Below are 23,423 nucleotides of genomic sequence, written 5' to 3'. Positions count from 1 at the left end.
CAGTTCACCGTGACAGGAAAGAGGAATACTCGTCTGTGAAGATGGTAAGAAAAAATTATTTAGTGCCAACCTTCCAAGGCCATTTTGAACTTGATCGCTTTTTATTTGTAATTGGAATTTCAAATTAATAATTGATATTGCAAAAAAGAATGTCTAAACTAGTTAAATCTAGTGCCTTTCTAGTTGTAAGAGTACTGATTGCATTCTTGATTTCTAGCTGTGAAATAGTTTTATCTTGGGTACCTACAAATTTAAGCTTTGATTCCAGTCAGATGGGTCGATTTCCATATTTAAAGCCGCACTGGCTGCGACTGGACATCCCTTTTTATCAAATAACAAAGACACATTCAGTAAAATTGGGCGAGTTATTTCTAATAAGACAATGTATCTGTTAATTAGCGGTCAATATCATCCATAGGTAATGTTAGTAGTGACAAATTTATATCCTGAGCGAAAACTTGTTAAATAACTGCTGTATTGACATACCCTCCCCTGCTATTAGAAATATTTTATACTCCTGACAGTTACATAACTGCATTGACATACCCTCCCCTGCTATTAGAAATATTTTATACTCCTGACAGTTACATAACTGCATTGACATACCCTCCCCTGCTATTAGAAATATTTTATACTCCTGACAGTTACATAACTGCTGTATTGACATACCCTCCCCTGCTATTAGAAATATTTTATACTCCTGACAGTTACATAACTGCTGTATTGACATACCCTCCCCTGCTATTAGAAATATTTTATACTCCTGACAGTTACATAACTGCTGTATTGACATACCCTCCCCTGCTATTAGAAATATTTTATACTCCTGACAGTTACATAACTGCTGTATTGACATACCCTCCCCTGCTATTAGAAATATTTTATACTCCTGACAGTTACATAACTGCTGTATTTACATACCCTCCCCTGCTATTAGAAATATTTTATACTCCTGACAGTTACATAACTGCTGTATTGACATACCCTCCCCTGCTATTAGAAATATTTTATACTCCTGACAGTTACATAACTGCTGTATTGACATACCCTCCCCTGCTATTAGAAATATTTTATACTCCTGACAGTTACATAACTGCTGTATTGACATACCCTCCCCTGCTATTAGAAATATTTTATACTCCTGACAGTTACATAACTGCTGTATTGACATACCCTCCCCTGCTATTAGAAATATTTTATACTCCTGACAGTTACATAACTGCTGTATTGACATACCCTCCCCTGCTATTAGAAATATTTTATACTCCTGACAGTTACATAACTGCTGTATTTACATACCCTCCCCTGCTAATAGAAATATTTTATACTCCTGACAGTTACATAACTGCTGTATTTACATACCCTCCCCTGCTAATAGAAATATTTTATACTCCTGACAGTTACATAACTGCTGTATTTACATACCCTCCCCTGCTAATAGAAATATGTTATACTCCTGACAGTTACATAACTGCTGTATTGACATACCCTCCCCTGCTATTAGAAATATGTTATACTCCTGACAGTTACATAACTGCTGTATTTACATACCCTCCCCTGCTAATAGAAATATTTTATACTCCTGACAGTTACATAACTGCTGTATTGACATACCCTCCCCTGCTATTAGAAATATTTTATACTCCTGACAGTTACATAACTGCTGTATTTGCATACCCTCCCCTGCTATTAGAAATATTTTATACTCCTGACAGTTACATAACTGCTGTATTTACATACCCTCCCCTGCTATTAGAAATATTTTATACTCCTGACAGTTACATAACTGCTGTATTTGCATACCCTCCCCTGCTATTAGAAATATTTTATACTCCTGACAGTTACATAACTGCTGTATTTACATACCCTCCCCTGCTATTAGAAATATTTTATACTCCTGACAGTTACATAACTGCTGTATTTGCATACCCTCCCCTGCTATTAGAAATATTTTATACTCCTGACAGTTACATAACTGCTGTATTTACATACCCTCCCCTGCTATTAGAAATATTTTATACTCCTGACAGTTACATAACTGCTGTATTGACATACCCTCCCCTGCTATTAGAAATATTTTATACTCCTGACAGTTAAATAACTGCTGTATTTGCATACCCTCCCCTGCTATTAGAAATATTTTATACTCCTGACAGTTACATAACTGCTGTATTTGCATACCCTCCCCTGCTATTAGAAATATTTTATACTCCTGACAGTTACATAACTGCTGTATTGACATACCCTCCCCTGCTAATAGAAATATTTTATACTCCTGACAGTTACATAACTGCTGTATTGACATACCCTCCCCTGCTATTAGAAATATGTTATACTCCTGACAGTTAAATAACTGCTGTATTTGCATACCCTCCCCTGCTATTAGAAATATTTTATACTCCTGACAGTTACATAACTGCTGTATTGACATACCCTCCCCTGCTATTAGAAATATTTTATACTCCTGACAGTTACGTAACTGCTGTATTTACATACCCTCCCCTGCTATTAGAAATATTTTATACTCCTGACAGTTACATAACTGCTGTATTGACATACCCTCCCCTGCTATTAGAAATATTTTATACTCCTGACAGTTACATAACTGCTGTTTTGACATACCCTCCCCTGCTATTAGAAATATTTTATACTCCTGACAGTTACATAACTGCTGTATTGACATACCCTCCCCTGCTATTAGAAATATTTTATACTCCTGACAGTTACATAACTGCTGTATTGACATACCCTCCCCTGCTATTAGAAATATTTTATACTCCTGACAGTTACATAACTGCTGTATTGACATACCCTCCCCTGCTATTAGAAATATTTTATACTCCTGACAGTTACATAACTGCTGTATTGACATACCCTCCCCTGCTATTATAAATATTTTATACTCCTGACAGTTACATAACTGCTGTATTGACATACCCTTCCCTGCTATTAGAAATATTTTATACTCCTGACAGTTACATAACTGCATTGACATACCCTCCCCTGCTATTAGAAATAGCTTATACTCCTGACAGTTACATAACTGCTGTATTGACATACCCTCCCCTGCTATTAGAAATATTTTATACTCCTGACAGTTACATAACTGCATTGACATACCCTCCCCTGCTATTAGAAATATTTTATACTCCTGACAGTTACATAACTGCATTGACATACCCTCCCCTGCTATTAGAAATAGCTTATACTCCTGACAGTTACATAACTGTATTTACATACCCTCCCCTGCTATTAGAAATAGCTTATACTCCTGACAGTTACATAACTGCTGTATTGACATACCCTCCCCTGCTATTAGAAATATTTTATACTCCTGACAGTTACATAACTGCATTGACATACCCTCCCCTGCTATTAGAAATATTTTATACTCCTGACAGTTACATAACTGCATTGACATACCCTCCCCTGCTATTAGAAATAGCTTATACTCCTGACAGTTACATAACTGTATTTACATACCCTCCCCTGCTATTAGAAATAGCTTATACTCCTGACAGTTACGTAACTGCTGTTTTGACACCCTCTGCTATTTAAAATATTTATACTGCTGATTTTAGTTCAATGCTTAAAACCATTGCTTGTGTGTTAAAATTGTCTGGCCAATGCATATTTCATTTGAAAATAAATTTAAATCTGACAATTATCTGATAATTAATTACACGTTAGAGGACATGTACTATATAACGAAGTTAATACCTCGAATTCGACGAGTTTTTAGGTTTTTCACCAGAGAGTCAACCTTGTCATCTACAACCCTGTTACATAACCTCTTACCCATTATCATGTTAATTACAAATTCACTATAGAAATTCCATCCCGCACTTCTCGGCCAAATAATCCGATGTTTTCCCCAAAAAGTTCAGTGTGAAATCAACGCCCCTAGCAAGGACTCGCTCTGTAACAAAATGACAGTCCCAAATCGAGCAGTATTTCCGTTTTTACCAATCCGTAGTTCTGTTCAATAACCCGGTCAAGTCAAGTCAATGAACATACATGTATTCTATATGATGAAGACCTGTCAAGTCAAGACAATGAATATACATGTATTCTATATGGAGACCTGTTTTTTGCACAAGTCACTTTGTAGTGAAGTGTTTATACAGCCTGTCTTTGGATATATAGGTATTGAACTAGATGTACTCTTAGACTATTCGAAACCAGCCAAGCTGAAAGCGATTTTTTACACACAAATGACAGTTGCAAAATTAGGCGCTGATGCATGGTAAGAGTGACATGTTGGGGGCAGTGCTGTAGAAATGATTATCAAGGTATGGGGCTTGTTCAATTCATGGGATTAACGGTATACGGACACTTTCTTTGTGCACTTAATGCGTTTTGGACTACATCGAACTTAAAGAAGTCTTTATCTAATTATTTTGTTTTCCCTCTAATTCTAGCTGCGATATATCTTTTTACTCAGTTATCTACTAGCTGCTACTGTAATTGCTTATCCACAGTATGATGGTAAGTATTGACAACAACTACTTTGTTAATATCAAAATCAAATTGAGGGAGTGTAGATGACTAATTCAATAGGTATGTTTTTATACAAAAATAAAAGATAGACATTGAAAACAATCGCATCGAAATTTTCAAACCAAATTTAGGAAATGAAAAATGACTTATACTAACAATAAAGTACGTGACTGTACAAGCACCTGACAACATTTAGCCGAGTTATGTTTATTAAAATGACGTTGGTGTGGTATGGATCACGTGATTAATTCTACGGAATCCTTGGATGCATCGAAAATCCAGAACTCTGAACAGCCTGAGAAAAAGGAATAGATTTTATGTATTGATACGACTGTGTATTCGTCTATTTATATATAGGTTATTTGTTTGTTTATATATTTGTTTATTTATTCATTTTCATATATATGTAGGTAGGTAGGTAGGTAGGTAGGTAGGTAGGTAGATAGATAGGTAGGTAGGTAGGTAGGCAGGAAGGTATGGATGTATGGAGTTGCAGAGTTAGATAGGTATGTATGTGTGTGTGTGTGTGTGTGTTCCGGGGGGGGGGGTACTCCCACCTATTGGGTATACGTATATGTATTCGTGCCGTCCTTTGGGGTAGGGTTTTTCGCTCTTTGGTCTAAAATGGGTACTGTCTTTTGAGAGCTAATGAGTCTAAAATGGGGTCCACATTTCACGGTTTTTTTTATTTTGTTTGGTCTAAAATGGGATCCCGGAATTCGAAGAAGCTCCTTAATAAATTCTCGACGAGTTCGGGAAATTTCCCCTGCTAATTCACTGGTTGAGATAGTATGCACACCCCCTGAAATGCTTGGTTTTAGATATCGCCCCATAATGCGTTGTTACGTTAACTGCACATGCGCAACATTGCATCCATCGTTAAACCATGAGTTCAACGTTGGTCTAAAATGGGGTCTTCTAAAAAGTTGAACAGTCTAATCTAAAACGGGATATTGGCTTTGGGTCAGAATTGGTCTAAAATGGGGTCTGGGGTTGACAGCATTGGCCACACACCCCTACCAGAACTGGCCAGTGGTACCCCCCCCCTCCCCGGTTTGTATGCATGTTTGTATGTATGTATGTATGTATGTATGTATGTATGTATGTATGTATGTATGTATGTATGTATGTATGTAATGTATACATGTAATGTATACATGTATGTATGTATGTATGTATGTATGTATGTATGTATGTATGTGTGTGTGTATATGTGAATGTATATAAGTATGCATGTATTTATGCATGTTTGTGGGAAGATAGTTACTTTTGGTTGGTAATTAGGTAGTTTAGTGTATATATTTATTTGGTCATTTGTTCTTTCTTTCATTCGTTCGTTCGTTAATTCATTCATTCATTCATTCATTCATTCATTCATATATTCATGCATTCATACATTCCCTCATTCATTCATTCATTCATTCATTCATATATTCATGCATTCATTCATATATTCATTCATTCATTCATATATTCATGCATTCATACATTCCCTCATTCATTCATTCATTCATTCATTCATATATTCATGCATTCCCTCATTCATTCATTCATATATGCATGCATTCACTCATTTATTCATTCATATATTCATTCATTCATTCATTTATATATTTTGACATGTATTTATATTTTAAAGAGGCACTAGCTGGGTTTATACATTTGTAACTCGAGTGCAAAATACTGAAACTTCATTTAAACAATTCTATGAATGCATACCTTCTATGACACTACAATTGTCTTCTGGCATTGTTAGAACAGTTGATTGTATGAGAAGGTATTTCCTCGACATTTTTTTATGATGTACTAAATTACGTCATCGGACAATGTATGTTAGTCCAATTTCAGAAAATGTGAATGCTGTAGACATTTTGGAGTAAAAGCTGGAAGGCGACTTTGCTGGGGGTAATTTAATGGTGCTTAATCCAAAGAAACACGCCTTCCCAGCAAAATTTTGAGATTTAACATCTTACATGTGCATAATTTTGCATAATTTATATATATTAGGGCGACCCTTTTTATTTTTCTTGTTTCTCATCTCCCGACCGACCCTAATTTGCAGCTCCACCATCAGAAAAAAAAAGTTTTTTTTTTATTTCCGACCGACTCCTGAGCACAGCAAAATTGGCCCCGACGTCAATCCCACAAGAAGTATACTGACTCCGTATTGTTGACATCATAAGAACAGTGACAACGCGCAGTTCTATTGTTAACATAAAAAATGCCACAAAAAGATCAACTTTGATAAACTTAATCTACAAATTGAAACATAGAGGGAGTAGATGAGACGTCGAAATGGACGTCTCTCGTCACATGTTTTGTCTACCGTCACTGTCGTGACCTCTGACCTACTCACTGACGTGTACGAAACACTGAACTTGCTACCTTAACCATGTTAACATCTATCTGCCACAGCACAGAGGCCTTAGTAAACCAAATTTATGGGACAGGTTGTGATTTTCATTTGTTGATTGGTTAGATTAATGGAAATAAAATGAGTACATGTGTATTTTGATTCCGAAAAAGCTGTGTTTAACACAGCTTTTTAGAGGATCGTACCGAGTGTTGCATGATGTTGACAGTGACACATGTGAATGTTGGGTACTAAATCAATGCGTGATCCGCTGGCTTGGCCACTATAGACGGCCGATGTATGTGTGCCCGGTCAGACATGAAGAACGAACTTGTTGTGCAAATCAGAAAATAATTACAGTGGTATATACAAGTAAGCATCCCAATGTTGACGTTGTTGATTAATTGTAACTTTTTCGTTCACATTTGATACTTTTTAAAGTCAGGGATTTTTTTTCTCCAAAATGTCATGAATATGATAAACACATCAGGATTTCTCAAAGTTTTTATTCAATCATATGTTTACTGTGACTTATTTTGAAGTTGTTCTTTGTCCTTGTCTGAAAAAAGGGAATTATAAATTTGAGCACTGCTATTCATTGATATTCAGATTAAAAATTGTGACTACCTGGCTGTCCAATCTTTGTAAACAATATATAATATACTCTGTAGAAATGACTTAAAATTACATAATCTTAATTGCCTTCTTTTTCTAAGGTGTAATGTGCAGTACACAATTTTCAAAAAATAGGTTACTGGGAACTGTTATTGTGAATGTAATTTTTTTATGTAGTTAGGTAATGGTCTATACGTAACGGAATATGTCAGACCACAGTATCTCTATAGTGGTCTGAGATAATATATGTGAATATTTCATAGACAATAATAATTGACCCCACTCTCTGTCAAATGACACCACTTTTTGCAACCAAGGGGCCTTTGTCCCCACTTATTGGAAACCTTGGCAGAACACTGCCGTCTATCCCCACCCCCACCTCCTTTGTTACGTGGAGCAGCATGTGTCTTTCATCATGGCTGAAGTCGTTGAGAATTGATGAGGGACAGGGCTCGAAATTAATGCCGTCGCACGGTACATTTTGCTGCATGTACTAATAGCTCAGAATATTTCCATCATTTTCATAATTATGCTTAAAATTGGTAAAAGTCATACTGCATTCCTAAAAAAATCCCATTTTCTTGACCAGTTTTATCAGTTGTATCATCGGGGAAATGACCGACTCCGTAACATAATGCGTTTCATGACCCATGACATGCATGACCTTGGAAGACTTCGATGTTTATGTTACCCTTGCTTTATTTCGATGTGGTTCACGGGCTAGCTGTATAGGAGCAAACTCCACAAGGGCAATCAAAAATTTCGTCCGTGTGAGTTGGGTCGTGAATTTGTGGCAAAATGCGGTTGCGTTGAGGGTGGGGTATACCAAGACGAGTGTATCGACTGGACAAATGACACTGTCACATGCAGTAAAGTGAAAGAATGAAATCTAATTAACAATAACCCTATCAACATTCAAATATACCGGTACAGTAATAGTTTCAACTTACAATCTCGTTATCAAAAACTTACAATCTCGTTATCAAAAACTTACAATTCCTATAAATCAAACGTGCTCACTTATGTAATAGCATTCACTGAAAGTCAATGTCTTAATATCATAGAAATAAGAGGTATCGATTCATAAACCTGTTACACAAATCAGATTAATGGCTCCGAGGTGTTCATTCCTACAGTAGTGTCCTTTGCAGTAATCCCTCTAAATCCCATATAGCAACGTTAGTAACAGATTACTAACGCGAGGAAAACTGGCGTAGCTTCACCTGCCAAAAGTCACTCCTGGGGTCATTCGAAAGGTCATAAACAAACATGACAAATAACGTCGACTTCCACCGATGATTTGTCAGACTAACAACATTAACAATAACAGCGACGTCGATTTGCTTACGAAATCCACGGAAGAGTTCCGAATATCAATGAGAATAATTATCAGAGTCTGCAATTATTCTGTATTGATGTATAAAGCATCAGTCGTCTCAGTCAGTGTTTCATAGAAATAAAATCGGAATAAACGATATAACGTAGACATCAGTTGTGATTCGCTATGTATGAGTTCAACCTGGCAAATCCGCTCGTCGAGAGTACTCAAAAGTTCATCAGTATAGAGTTATGAATGGCCGTAACTTTATCAAATCCAGTCCGATTTCCATGCGACTTGCATTACTCAAATCGTACTTACATCAGCTTTCCAAACATGAAGCATCAGCGTTAAGAAATCAGTGCGAGTGTCCTTAATCGTCGATCTCGGCAATCGTTGTATCAGAAATGCAGTCGACTTCTGCTATCATGCACACTTCGTTCAGGTACAGCAAACCTGACATTCGAAATTGTCCAGGAAATACTTCCTCACACGTCAAGGTTTCGCAAAGACCAGCTCAAATAATGTCAGTAAACATCCAGCTCCCTTCGTGTCCCTGTTAAATACAATTTCATCACACGATTCCGCAGATAGTTTGGATTTTGTACGGCCATCTTAGAAGTTTTTTTATTCCTGGGTCTTCATCACCGTGTTACATCCACCGGACCTTTGGCAAGATACACACGCGACTACCTCGACTGAAATGATTTAAACTTGTGAGCAATAAAAAAAACAATAAATAACAATAAAAGACCTTTCGTATAGAAATTCACATTTCCTGAGGTTCAATGTCACATAAAAATGCAATCAAAACTTGTGGATTACTTTAATTGCGTAATCAGAATAAAACAAAAGTTAGTACATAGAACCACAATCAAATATACGTTGGGTCATCCCACTATGTCTTAAGGGGGTACAAATCCCATGGTATCATTTACATTAATTACGTTTAATTACTTTTAAACAGTAAATCCCAAAGGAGTTCTGAGTTCTAGAAATGTTTACATGTTATCTGATTATTTTGACAAGTTCACACTGAAGAAAATTGTTTCATAGAAGTAATGATTTATATAAATGAAAATTCCTCTAGCACACTGATGACAATCACAATAATAAGCGTTTCAAAAAGTTAAATCATAAAGTTCAAATTGGATAACTTGAAAAAATTGTCAGCGATGTCAATGCCACTTTGATTAATAGGACGAATGTATTAGTACTCCTGATAAAATCATACAATAGTTCATGGCTACAGATATACACCCATCAGAATGATAAGTATTCATCTTCTTACAAAGTTGTTCTACGGACTTGTTAACCTTGCTACAATGAAGGAAAGAGACTTGTGACAAGGAATTCAATAAAGAGAAGAGCAAAGAAGTTGAAGAGAGACTGACAGGACAGAAAGGACAGAGAATAGAACTGAAAAAATACAGACTTTTTTCTTGCCCCCCCCCCTTTTTTTTATTTCGCCCGCCCGCCCCACCTGACTATTCCACTGAAGATGAGAAACAAAAAAAATGGGTCACCCTTACATATGTATGAACCATGAAACTCATTGCAATTAAAAACCACAAGAACACACTGAAAAGGAAATGTGTATTTTGATGTCAATTTTTATAAGAAATTATAAGAAATTTGTAGATTATATTACTAACATATTCCCTAATTTAACAAAATCATTAATTATGCAAATGATATGAAGGAAAGGTTACTCCAAGGTATGTCAGATTCGCGTGCCTTGTTATTGCCGATGCATGTTCAAAGTATAGGAAATCTATAGCATACAACTTACAAGACATTTGAGATTTATCGTGGAATTATGTACCAAATTTTATGAAATTCGAAGCTTGTATTCGCTTGTGTATTCATGGTCTAATTGCCGAAAAGAATTAATAATAGAAATAACTTAACCCATTAAAAGTATAAGCTAAATCAACAAATTAAACTTTGCCGGAAAACGTGTGATTTATTGTTATACATGTATTCAAGAATATAAAATTTTAAGCGTGCGTTCTTAGGATATACCTTAATTATTGAAAATCATTACTTGTGCATGTGATTCAATGGCAAAAGGTTCAACAGTAAAATTTGTATGCAAACCATGGAATGCTTTGTAAATTTTAGGCTAGTTTTTAGTGGTAATATTTATAAATTTTTACTTGGAAGGCATTTTTATTCGCCATTAAAATTACCCTGAAAATGTTGCCTTCCAACGTTTAACACGAAATGCCTAAAGGAGCAGTTACTAGTAACATTTTCAAAAATCTTGTATTGGTTATGAATAGTTTTACTATTCTTTAGGGGCTGGGGAGGGGATAACTCCATGAGTAACATTACGGGGAGGTTCCTCACAAACATTGAAACCCAAAGTGGCGTGATACCAATTTTATGCAAAAAGTATACCCTTTCTGATACCAAGTTGCATTTTAATTAGTCTAAGTCACTAAAAGCCAGGGCTCCCAGGGGAAGCTAACCCTAGATCTAGTATGGCATTAGCGAGGCTAGTACGGAAGTTTTGAAGGTAGCTAGATACACCAGGTTGAAACGTTTCTAGTGTTAACTAGCAGCCTCGTAAAATATGTCTTTTTCCCCGACAATTTAGTCAAATGCATGGTATTTAAATCTGTTGACACCTTTTTTGACACCTTGTAGGCTTAAATAATATTAATATTCTTCGTTTTAATGATTTCAAAAATTTGCCGAAAAGATCAACCACTGTTATCATCCATGGAGGATAACACTTCGCTTTGTGTGGAGTTTATGTCAGAGTGTGAATCCCTACACGTTCCTCGATCACTATACGAAAAGTCATATTTGACCATATCTTTCCACCGGGGTAAATCATGGTCAGAGGATGTGTAAATGTAGGTAGTATGAGACGAAGTACTACCTTTGACTTAATTTACCCCCGGTAATCTCTCACCTGGGGGTTGTAGACAGTCAAAAGTGGTACTGCGTCTCGTACTACCCCTGGACAGAGATGGTGGTTAGGTGGGTCTCACCAAGGGTAAAGGTTGGGTACGGTAAAGGTGGGTAAATTTGACTTTTCGTATAATGCTCAGTCTCTGCATATATACTTCTATCATTTGTTACTGTTCTGTTCTGTTCTGTTGTGGTGTGATATTGATCAAATGTTGGCTTTCGTGCTTCGAGCTGTCGACGTCGCTGAATTATGATACACATGTCTTCATCCTTAGTAACATTTTCGTTGTTATTCTATACATAGACCCTCATATTCCTAGGGTGTGACGTCAAAGTGCAGTAATATGAAATCCATACATTTCATATTACTATATTTTGACGTCACACTATAGTAATATGGTCGGATCGACTTTGAATTATTTGTAAACATCAACCTGTACAGTTACGATGTTGTTGTTTGAAAATATCGTTTCCTTGCTATTCATGAATTGCCGAACATCGACCATCATCAACATTATCATCAGTGTAAACACAGATCAAATACACCTCTTTTGGAAACATATGTCGCCTTTCATACATAATAATCCTTTGTATATGTTATATTACACCCCGATACTATTTTCACCCAGTTGATCAAAGTGACATTGAATTATAATGAACAATATTTTCACGGAGAAGCTATTAGGCATTGATCAAAATCCCACTCTAAATTCAGTTACCAATTTCAACTACAATCTTCTAAGTCAAACTTTAAAAAAAATGTTTTTCTCCTTTGATGGTATTTTTAAAAATCCAAAAAAAGGAGACTTTCTTGTATAATTACTTAACCAAACGTTCTGTCACTCTTACATGTACTTGAATGACCAGAGTTTGATGAGAATAACTACACACCCATCTCAGGTCTAGCCGTTCTCTCTAAAAAAAAAATATGATTGCATTTTTTTGTAATTGGTGAAAACTATTAGGAGACACAGATTCTGGACACAAATATAGTACAACACCAGAAATCGTCGTGTATTAGGATTTTTTTTCAGATGTACATGCATGGTACTTTTTCCATCCCTGATATCATATAAAATAAATTATTTTTGGTGAAATATTCACAATCCATCAATACAAATTATTAAAAGCTTGTCGCAACTAATAAAATCTCACGTCACACAGTGATTATGATAACAAGTCACATATATTAACGTACAAGTTGTGGCCACCACAGAAAAGTTATTTTATATGATATGCTAGCATTGTGATGGGGGTTTTGTGTTTGTTATTACCTGTTTGCCTGGTAGAATTGGGGAAATTCTTGGACAGTAAACACAGTATTTAAATGATAGAGATTTAATGACAAAAGCAAACCTACCACGGTATGTAGGTCGGACAATATCAATCGAAGATGACCACTTAATAGCAGATTATGATGATAGTGTTACCGTTGATAAAAATACACCTTTTTGATATTCGGTAAGTCTTGATGTTTTGCGAGGTCACCATGAGCTCTCAGCTGGCATGGATTAATGGGAGGTAGGGAGGGAGAGGGGGGGGGGAGGAGGAGAGAGAAAAAGGTCTCCCCCTAGTGATTTTTTACAATTCCAAAGGCGTTGTAACTTCAGTTGATCTTACTACAACATATATTTTTCCAGGATTACCAAACCAAGATATTTTGGTTGAAACACGTTCTGGAATGGTAAAAGGGAAATCAATCACCCTACCAGATGAACGCGGAGAGGTATATGCATATCTAGGTATACCATTTGCCGAACCACCACTTGGCGAACTCCGCTTCAGGCTTCCTGTACCGATTGCATCATGGGAAGGTGTACGCGATGCTGTTAATTACAGTAATTCCTGTATGCAACAAAGATACCCCAAGTTGCCTGGCTTAAAAGGTGTTGCAATGATGAATGCAAATACACCAGTCAGTGAAGACTGCCTTTATCTCAATGTCTGGACCGCGTCCCCAAGACCCAACAATGCATCTGTAATGGTATGTGTATGTATAGCTATATGTAACGATTCAGTCCAAAAATTACATTCTTTTTGGACGGTCAAGTGGCAAATGTTGTTTTTATAATCGACATACTCAACGTAGTGTTCGTGCCAATGTTAATGCTTGTATCACAAGGCAAGTAATAATCACGTGTTTCCGCCTAGCTATAATTCTTTCAAACCTACTAAAATATGGAGTATTATGGGATATGTGGGATAATAATAATAATAATAATAATAATAAATTCTTATCAGCGCATTACGCAACAGCCTCAATGCGCTTTACAATACTGAGAAAAAAAAAAAAAAAAAAAAAAAAAAAAAAAAAAAAAGCACAAACTTGATTTGCATAGAAATCAAAACCAAAACCAAAAACTTGACGTTCACTATTGATTACTATAAAAGACAACTTGAAATTCACTAAAAAACAAAACTTATTGATTACTGCATATAAAAGTATAGTATGTTCTAAAAGTTTGTAAACAAGTATGTCTTTAGTTGGGACTTGAATGTTTCGATCGATACCGCTCTCCTAATGTGAATTGGGAGAGAGTTCCATAACTTAGGACCGGCAACAGAGAAGGCGCGATCTCCGTACGTGGTAGTTGCAACACGTGGAATGGCAAGTGTAAGATGAGTACTAGAACGTAGGGCACGTGTTGGCTTGTGTATGGGTATTAGTTCAATGATGTAGGATGGTGACAGTTTGTTGACAGCCTTGTAGGTGACGAGCAAGATTTTGTATGCAATACGTTGACGTACAGGTAACCAATGAAGATTATGTAATACTGGTGAGACATGATCATATTTGCGTAGTTTGGCAACAAGTCTAGCAGCTGTGTTCTGCACACGTTGAAGTTTGTTGATCTCTTTGTCTGGTAATCCATAGAGGATGGAATTGCAATAATCCAGCCTAGAGGTAACAAATGCATGGATTAGTCTTTCGGTACTGGTATTGTCGAGGTACTTTCTAATTTGGCCGATCTTTCGAATGGCTAGGGATGCTGCTCTGCAGATGTTATTTACATGACAAGTCATGTATGTATGATGAGCAATTTAATACTTTGATGGTTGTATACTAAAACAGTGTCTACATTTCACACAGATATGGATATATGGTGGTGGATATATCCAGGGCACTGCTTCTCTTGATTTCTATGATGGCAGATTTTTGGCAGGGATCGAAGATGTTATTATTGTTTCCATGAACTATCGTGTTGGTTCTTTTGGGTTCCTAGCAACGGGAGATGGACGAGCAAAAGGTTGGACTTTACTTTGCACAGAAACATATTATGAAGGTTATTGTCTCTAGAAAATAATATGTGTTATTCCTGGAGAAATAATGAAATAAGAATACAACGCTTGCCAACAATAATTTACCGAGACAAGTTGAACCTTTCCAAAAAAATGTTTCTTTTCCATATATAAATGATAAATTATACACAATTTCAATGGACTTCTTTGCTATTGGTTCTGCTCTGCAAAATATTTAGCCTAAACATTCAAAATAACTATTATTTCGTAAAGAATATTTGCACAACCACACATATATATTTATAAATGAGTTTTACAACTTCACACTGGGGTTCTGTCTATTAATATGTCATCATTAATCATAACATTAGATAACCCATATATTTGGAATCGACTGAGTTCCTTTTCGTCGGTTCGTCTCCTGTCCTGTCTAAGAAATTAAGTTCTCTCGTACTATAAATGCTGACGACAGCAGCTAATACCATGTGATAAGCGTCACCGTCGCAAACCACGGCCTCTTTTACGGCACCGTTCTTAAGGGGCCGTTCCACTGGAACGAAGTGTAGCGGAAGAAATAACAGCTCTGGTTTGCGAGAATGGTAAATTAAACGTAAGAAAGACATAACTCGAGAACCATTGATGAAGAGCCTCAGTCTCGGGTTAGTGATGTATGGTTCACGATGACAGTAATTATAAGATCGCCCCAATCTGAAAGTGTTGTGGACTATTGACGCGCAGTGACCTCAATTTGCATATACAGACATTAGTCTCGTTCTATTTTCCCTTGGGTACTATTCATATAACATGAGAGTCATATCAGTGACTTGATTTTACAATGGAAAGAATATGTGCCCAAAAATGTGATGGGTTATAGAACATTTTGTGGCTGGCTTTATTCGGGCACTAGTAGACAATATATTACCCCTCGTGTTGTTATGTAGCATCATTCTGTTCTCTCTGCTCTAAGACTCAGGAATTAATAGCTGCATAACAGCTCTATTAGATATCTACTATTTTTTTCTTTTTCTTCTTTGCAATTAGGGAAAATACGAGTGACCTAAGGGCGTTTGTCACTACGAGTCGCTGGGGTAGTTACCTTGGGACACGTGTATTTTTCAACTGAATGAAGAAAAATATTAGAGAATAATATTATTATACCAGTGTCAATAATATTAAAGACAAATCTGAGAAAGAAATAGCAATTTTGAACGTTTTGACTCATATTTCGAACACATACAGCAGTACCAGTGACGTAGACACGCGTTGTCGCGACGTAGCACGACCAGGGTATATATTATGTATTTTTTGTTCAATTTGGCTCGTGCACGGTATAATGGCAATTGTCATCGAATGTTTTCAATACAGTGCATCTTCTGCTTTACCGCTATTATATTGTCTTTCATAAAATTAAAAGATGGTATGTACGTAGTGTCCATTTAATCTCAAAGTCATATTAGGTATAATGCTAATTTTTATATAGTGCTGTCCCCGCACCTTGCTCAAATGGCTTTACAATATATAACTATGGACATGTCAAAACACATATCATAAGATAACGGCTTTTTACATTAAGTCTTCCTCAATCCACGTTGCGTCTATTATTGCAAGTGATTAAAGCATTCACATTGCAAGATCTATTCTACCATGTTCCCAGTTATACAACTGGAATAATTGAGGGATAATTATGGTTCAAATCTTGCCCAAGGACTAGCCATTTCAGAAACAAACCTCAGCGGCAGGCTTAAAGCTGCAAAATACAGATTCCACGCCGGCAACTGTAACCATTCGACCGTTATGAATCAAAATATATGCTGACCATGTTCCTCCTTACACATATAACAAAACCACAGACTGTGGGACCAGCAGAAGAGACCCACCGCATAGCCATGTGTAATGTGTAAGCTGCTCTGTTGGAATCCAACCTAGCTAATCCATCGACATTCATGAGTTATACTCTCCTGGAACTGGTTTCACTTTAAATTTTTAACTTGTAGTATATTTTATTTTTCACCAGAATTAGATAGGATTCAGAGACCATATTGTAGAGTTTTTTGTTTTATTTTAGGAAATTATGGTTTGCTGGATCAATTACTAGCTATGAAATGGGTGAAGGAAAACATCGCAGCGTTTGGTGGTAACCCAACTTCGGTGACCATATTTGGTCAAAGTGTTGGAGGAAACAGCATTGGATTGCATCTTATGTCTCATCTTAGTAGACCATTCTTCAAACGAGCTATAATGCAGAGTTCGCCATACAGTATTTGGGGATTCATCAACCGAGATCAATCGAAAATCCGTTCGACAGTTCTTGGCGAGACCGTCGGATGCAAATATACAGACCCGAACTTTGTCGATTGTCTCCGAAATGTCCCTGCTGACATTATCAGCCGGAATGAATTGGTTACTGTAAATTTTTGTGAATTTCCATGGGTTCCTGTGGTAGACGGCCACTTTTTACTTGATGAACCAAGTATATTAATTCAAGACGGCTATATCAAGAAAACTGATGTTTTAATGGGCGCAAACAAGAACGAGGGTACTGTGTTTATAGTTGAAATACCTGGATACGAAAACGACGCCCTCAATCTGCAAACCTATGACAGCTATCTTTCTAACATTGATTTAGTAAACTATGATTTACAGCCATGTTCACGCGCTGCTGTCAAGGCCAGATACACTCCATGGGGTCAACTTGACAACGGGATAGTCAATCGAGATTCTCTTGGTGATATAGTTGGTGATAGGGTATTCCTGTGTCCCATTGTTGATCTTGCGTATAAATACACCGATATGAACTTGAATGTTTACTTGTACTACTTTAGCCACAGAGCAAGTAACCAGGAATGGCCTGAATGGATGGGAGTTATACACACTGCCGAAATTCAGGTGAAAAGACTTCAAACTATTTAGATACAAATACAGCAATACAAATGTAGTTCTGCAAACTGAATTGACTGCACACACATGTAGACACACACGCACGCACGCGCGCACACACACACAGTACAGAGGCCGTCAGTGGGTACAATACTGAATAGTGCTCTATATGCAATATTATTAGCAGAGAAGTATTGTATTTATCAACGGAATTACGTCAAAGGTGGTAACTTGGCCTTTCGTGATGTTTCATTTGTGAGACCTTTAGATCAGATTAGATACCTTTATCAAGGTTATGTATTTATAATAATAATGAGGGTGTCTCTGGCGACAACAGTGCGAAATGCAATATCATGATCAGTAGCACACACACACAGACACAGGCACAGACACAGACACAGACACAGACACAGACACACACACTCTCTCTCTCTCTCTCTCTCTCTCTCTTCTGCGGTCATCAGATGGCTAGATTAATTTGATACGGTCAATGTGTTCGCTTAGATTTTGGCTAGCACATTACGTAACAAGACGGTTGGACTAATCCACGTCTTATGTTTTTTTTCCCCTCATATAGTTAAATAGATATAGAATAGAATGCTAGATAACTTTATTTCCATGTCTACATTTTGCTACGAGCTTGGATCTCTTATTCAGTAGCTTGTTTCTATCAGCCTTGTTGTTAATTTATTAGTAATCGTTATGTCAAGCTCTAGCCATGGAGATGATAGCCTATTTAATGGTGTATTGTGTACCACTTCCCTTTGAATCTAGATATATTTGGATCGCTCCGTATTTAGATGGAGGTATAAGTTCACAAATGAGTGTTTGTGTGCGTTGAATTTTAATTCAATTGAATTAGCAGATAATCCTTAGCATAGCTTTCAGACACACACTGTGACACACACACACACACACACACACACACACACACATATATATATATATATATATATATATATATATATATATATATATATAATTATACACACATACACATTGTGTTATTTACATCGCTCTACATATGTATTGATCCATCGTACCATAGACCATCCATGGAGGGTCTATGATCGTACTAATTATCGCTTATGTCCAGTCACGTGGCCCAAAATGGTGATGTACCGCTCTACATACATGTGTATTGAGCACTGTTTACTCTAGTATAGACATATTACATATACTGAGTTTATATATATATATATATATATATATATATATATATATATATATATATATATATATATTATATATATATATATATATATATCTGTGTGTGTGTGTTTCTTTCTTAACCAATTGAATATCTAGACCCTTCCCCCAGACTTAATTAATATTACAGCTTGAATGAAAACAAGCTATCAACAAAATACGACAGACTAAGACGATTGTTGTTGAATGTGTTAGATTATACACATGGGTGATAGCGGTATTTGGGTTATGTGGATATAGTCACCATGTAATCAAGATAGTGGAAACACTGTACGGAGTTGATATAGGGTAGCCATTGGATGAGAAACATACATGTACTATCAGATATGTCACTCATCATGACTGCTATTACACAATATCCGTGTTGGTGCAAACAATGGTTTAGTTTGTGTCTTTGCGAACATCCTGATGGACAACTTGTCTTCGTCATTAGTACTATTTGAATGTCTTATCTTAACAAAGGTTTCTGTTATCCATTCCCCGTAGTTCGTGTTTGGAATGCCAATAGATCCCAGTCATGGTTATAGTCAATATGAAGTACAGATATCTGAAATCATGATGGCATCATGGACCAACTTTGCTAAATATGGGTAAGTGCACGATTCTAAATTCCAGTTTTCTAAATATGGGTATGTGCACGATTCTAAATTATATGGGGTTAACTTGGCTAAATATGGGTATGTGCACGATTCTAAATTATATGGGGGTAACTTGGCTAAATATGGGTACGTGCACGATTCTAAATTATATTGGGTCAACTTGGCTATATGGGTATGTGCACGATCCTAAATTATATGTAGAATTCATAAACTATGCTAACGTCGATGTCCAATTTTGCTATATATGGGTTTAAAATCTTAAAGGCAACATCGCAACATTGCAAAATAAAGGAAGAATGCGTCAATTCTCAGTACCTGAACTAGAATATTAATGCCTATAGGCACATCATAAAAGTAATGAATGTTCGATTTCTTGGTCGAAACCATAACTTCGACTGCACGGGCTTGAGATGCATTAATATATGCGTGCGTGAAAATAATTCGACCTTGTTGCTCTGTTGTGTTGCTCTAGCTATTGAAGGTACCGCATATTATGTTACGGTCCTTGAAAACACTTACTAAGTTTAAGTTTGGTGAAATGAGTGTTATATCATAGGGTCACACACCAATATTAAAATAATGACAACATTATAAACCTGTACTAGCTACAAATATTTTTTTTCGACAATCAATTATGTATCTCCTAAAATAGGTTATTTATTTATTTATTTATTTATTTATTTATTTATTTATTTATTTATTTATTAATAAAGATACATAGTATTTGTTAATTAGTGGTTAATGTTGACTTGGGGTAATGTAGTGGCAAGTTTTAATCTTGAGCGAAAGCTTTGCTTTGAGTCTGCCACCATATTGAAACTTTACTGTAACTGGAGTTTGATTTTTCGATCAGACAACCATAATGTATTCACTGAAAATTGTTAAAATACCAATACTTAGATATTGAATACGTTAAAAAGCACTAAAGAAACGTGCTGAAATCGTGATCGACGTTGAGGGCGCTGATTTTTGGGTGCGGACCCAAAAATAAATTTTAATTTGATTTATTATGTATACATCTATTTAAAAAATACCTTTATCAACAGGCAATGTGATACTTACGGTATTGTAGACATTACAAGCAATAAATTACTATGAATTATGTGACAAATAAAACGTTCCAGCTACAGTTAGCTTTAAAATCATTTTGCGATTCTGAGGTACGTCAGGTGGAGTAGTTAGTACCGTTGCTCTAGATACTGCAGACTGATTTTATATTTTAACCAGTGCAGTCCATTGATTGTTTGTTTGTTTGTTTGTTTGTTTGTTTGTTTGTTTGTGTGTGTGTTTGTTTGTGTATCGTAACGTCCTTATCACCAATAAATTATGTGATAATTTTTCTTTGTGTGGGATCTTCAACGACATGAATCAAGGATACTAAAGAAAGTCTTTGAATACAGACAGTGATGCAGAAAAGTGATCCAGCAAAATACCAATCTATTTCAGATATGACTGTATTTATGACAGGCGCATGATATATTACAATGTACCTAGGTGACCAAATACATTGACAATCAAAGTTATTCTAAACGTTACCTATGAAATCTTGGTCCTGCTCCTTTCGAAGTAATATTAAAATAATTGTTGGGGTTCACACTGCCTTGCTTCAAGGAAATTGACAATTGTATTTTCCTATAGAGTTAACGTGTAGTTTTCAACCATATCAGATACTAAAATGGTTTACTATTGATATCATTTCAATTTTGTATATTAAGAAAACATGTACAGAAACCTCCGATTCTTTCTTGATTTTCAACAGAGGGGAAAGGAGACAAAATATTAGTCTAAAACGCGTAAATTGTCGTCGTGTATTTTACTCCTGTCACCTGTGTTTTAACTGAGATTGTGTTTGGGTTTCTTGAACAAGTAACAATAACGGTGAGAGTTTTAGTTGCGACATGTATACTAATTGAAATAGCCACCATGAGTTTATATTTTTTGACTTTAATTCACAGGGATCCTAACAAAGGCAAAACAGTTCCCTTCTGGCCAAAACAGACAGTCGAGGGACGTGAATTCCTGGAGATTCCATCTTTCCGTCGAGGGAAGGATCTTAGAAATGAATATTGTGAACTATTTAGTGAATTAATACCAAGATTGGAAAAAGAAAAGGACTGCTGGTGAGAGCGTGTTTGAAATACTATGCTAATCTGAAACAAATATTATGATTTATGCAAGACTGGCAACAAGGCACAAGCTGAGTTTTTGTGTATTTTTCTCATAAAATACTTATCTTTACAACTTTGATAAAACTATTGTCATAAAATCTTCCAATCGAAGCTAATGTTCTCTGACATTACAATTGTCTTCTGGTGATGTTAGAACTCGTGATTGCATAGTAGTAATTTACATAATTTTTAGACTTTGTTATATGTTACTTCATCGGAACGTTTACCTTTACACCAGATCTGATTTCAATCAAAATACTTCAAGCATCATATGTCACGTGATTGTTCTGAGACTTTTGGTCTATGGAATGTCACTCACTTGTTGGATCACTTTATTCATAAAGCGACACTCAATGAGAGAGTTTTGATTTGTTTGGGGCCTGAATGTTGCTATTGGTACATGAAGTGTCATTCTTTCTCAAGTGTATATGTATGTCCTGTGGCTTAGACTACGTTGATGTCTTTATCCACCCCCACCCCAATGACCGAACTTTCAGTTTATCAGAGACTGAGATCTGATAGTTCTGAAATGGTTATTCCTGTACACTCTGTCACTGATTTGTGTTTGACCAAGTTCTTTTGTTGGGTAATGAAATGTCGACGTCATCATGCTTTTTATCTGAGATTGGTACACGACTCAGTAGTCGGCAAAGTGGAATATTTGATATTTATATATATTGTCGTTTTACTTCACCTGTTCAATAAAAAAATGCACCAAAATTGTTTGTATGAGTAATATTTTGTTATTGTGTTTGTTGTTGTTGTTGTTGCTGTTGTTGTTATTGTTGTTGTTAATGTTTTGTTTGTTCTTGTAAAGGAGAAAGATGAGAAGAGTTGGTGGGATGTGCTAGAAGTGAATGAGAGAGATTGTTTGGTTGTTTTTAATTTGTGTGTTAGTGATGGTAAACAAATACCATAATGTAATTCATTGTAACATTATTGTATTTATTTCTGCATCAGAAATATATATAATATATATCCTTTGTTTAATTGGTATGGGAAATCATCAATGGACAGACTGAAGTCTAAATTACGTCAGTGAGAGACTTTTCTAAGGAATATTTATGAAGTTGTATTTACAGCAGGGAGACTAGTGAGGAAATGGGGGGGGGGGGGTGCAGGGAAACATTTGATAGTGTGACAAGGGAAATATCTTATGAATTCTGGTACAGATGCAAAATTCTTTTCACCGACACCACAATAATGTATAAGACGATGTCCTATATGTAATTATAAGACAAATAATAACAAAGAGATTGTGTAAATATATATATATATATATATATATATATATATATATATATATATATATATATATATATATATATATATATATATATATATATATATATATATATATACAGGTATTGAAAATTTGAACCAAATCATCTGATGAGTGAGGAATACGCACCTCACGAAACAGTTCTGTAGGGTCTATAGCATATAATTTGGTTCAAATTTTCAATACCTGTATATAATTCGCTCTACTACCCGTATTGAGCACTTTTATGTGGTTTTATCTACATCCAGTCAATTATATATATATATATATATATATATATATATATATATATATATATATATATATATATATATATATATATATAGTTTTGGTAGTACTG

General features: G+C 35.8%; 1 protein-coding gene across 1 annotated transcript; it reads left to right on the top strand.

Moving 5' to 3' along the window:
• On the top strand, positions 1 to 21,757 carry LOC144440464 (cholinesterase-like). Its single transcript, XM_078129832.1, has 7 exons — positions 1 to 44; positions 4,422 to 4,488; positions 13,349 to 13,692; positions 14,800 to 14,956; positions 17,014 to 17,834; positions 19,521 to 19,624; positions 21,589 to 21,757. The coding sequence occupies exons 1-7, from the start codon at positions 42 to 44 to the stop codon at positions 21,755 to 21,757; spliced, it is 1,665 nt and encodes a 554-aa protein (XP_077985958.1). The 5' UTR covers positions 1 to 41.
• The last annotated feature ends 1,666 nt before the right edge of the window (positions 21,758 to 23,423 follow it).

The sequence above is a fragment of the Glandiceps talaboti genome, chromosome 9, assembly GCF_964340395.1.
Source record: "Glandiceps talaboti chromosome 9, keGlaTala1.1, whole genome shotgun sequence".
Taxonomy (NCBI): domain Eukaryota; kingdom Metazoa; phylum Hemichordata; class Enteropneusta; family Spengelidae; genus Glandiceps; species Glandiceps talaboti.
The sequence above is the reverse complement of the archived record's forward strand: the minus strand, read 5'-3'. Positions and strand labels throughout refer to the sequence as shown.

Excerpts from the sequence above, each read along its gene's own strand:
- LOC144440464 (XM_078129832.1), top strand. Across the intron at positions 13,693-14,799 it reads CCAACAATGCATCTGTAATG|ATATGGATATATGGTGGTGG; the intron begins GTATGTGTATGT and ends CATTTCACACAG. Across the intron at positions 14,957-17,013 it reads GGGAGATGGACGAGCAAAAG|GAAATTATGGTTTGCTGGAT; the intron begins GTTGGACTTTAC and ends GTTTTATTTTAG.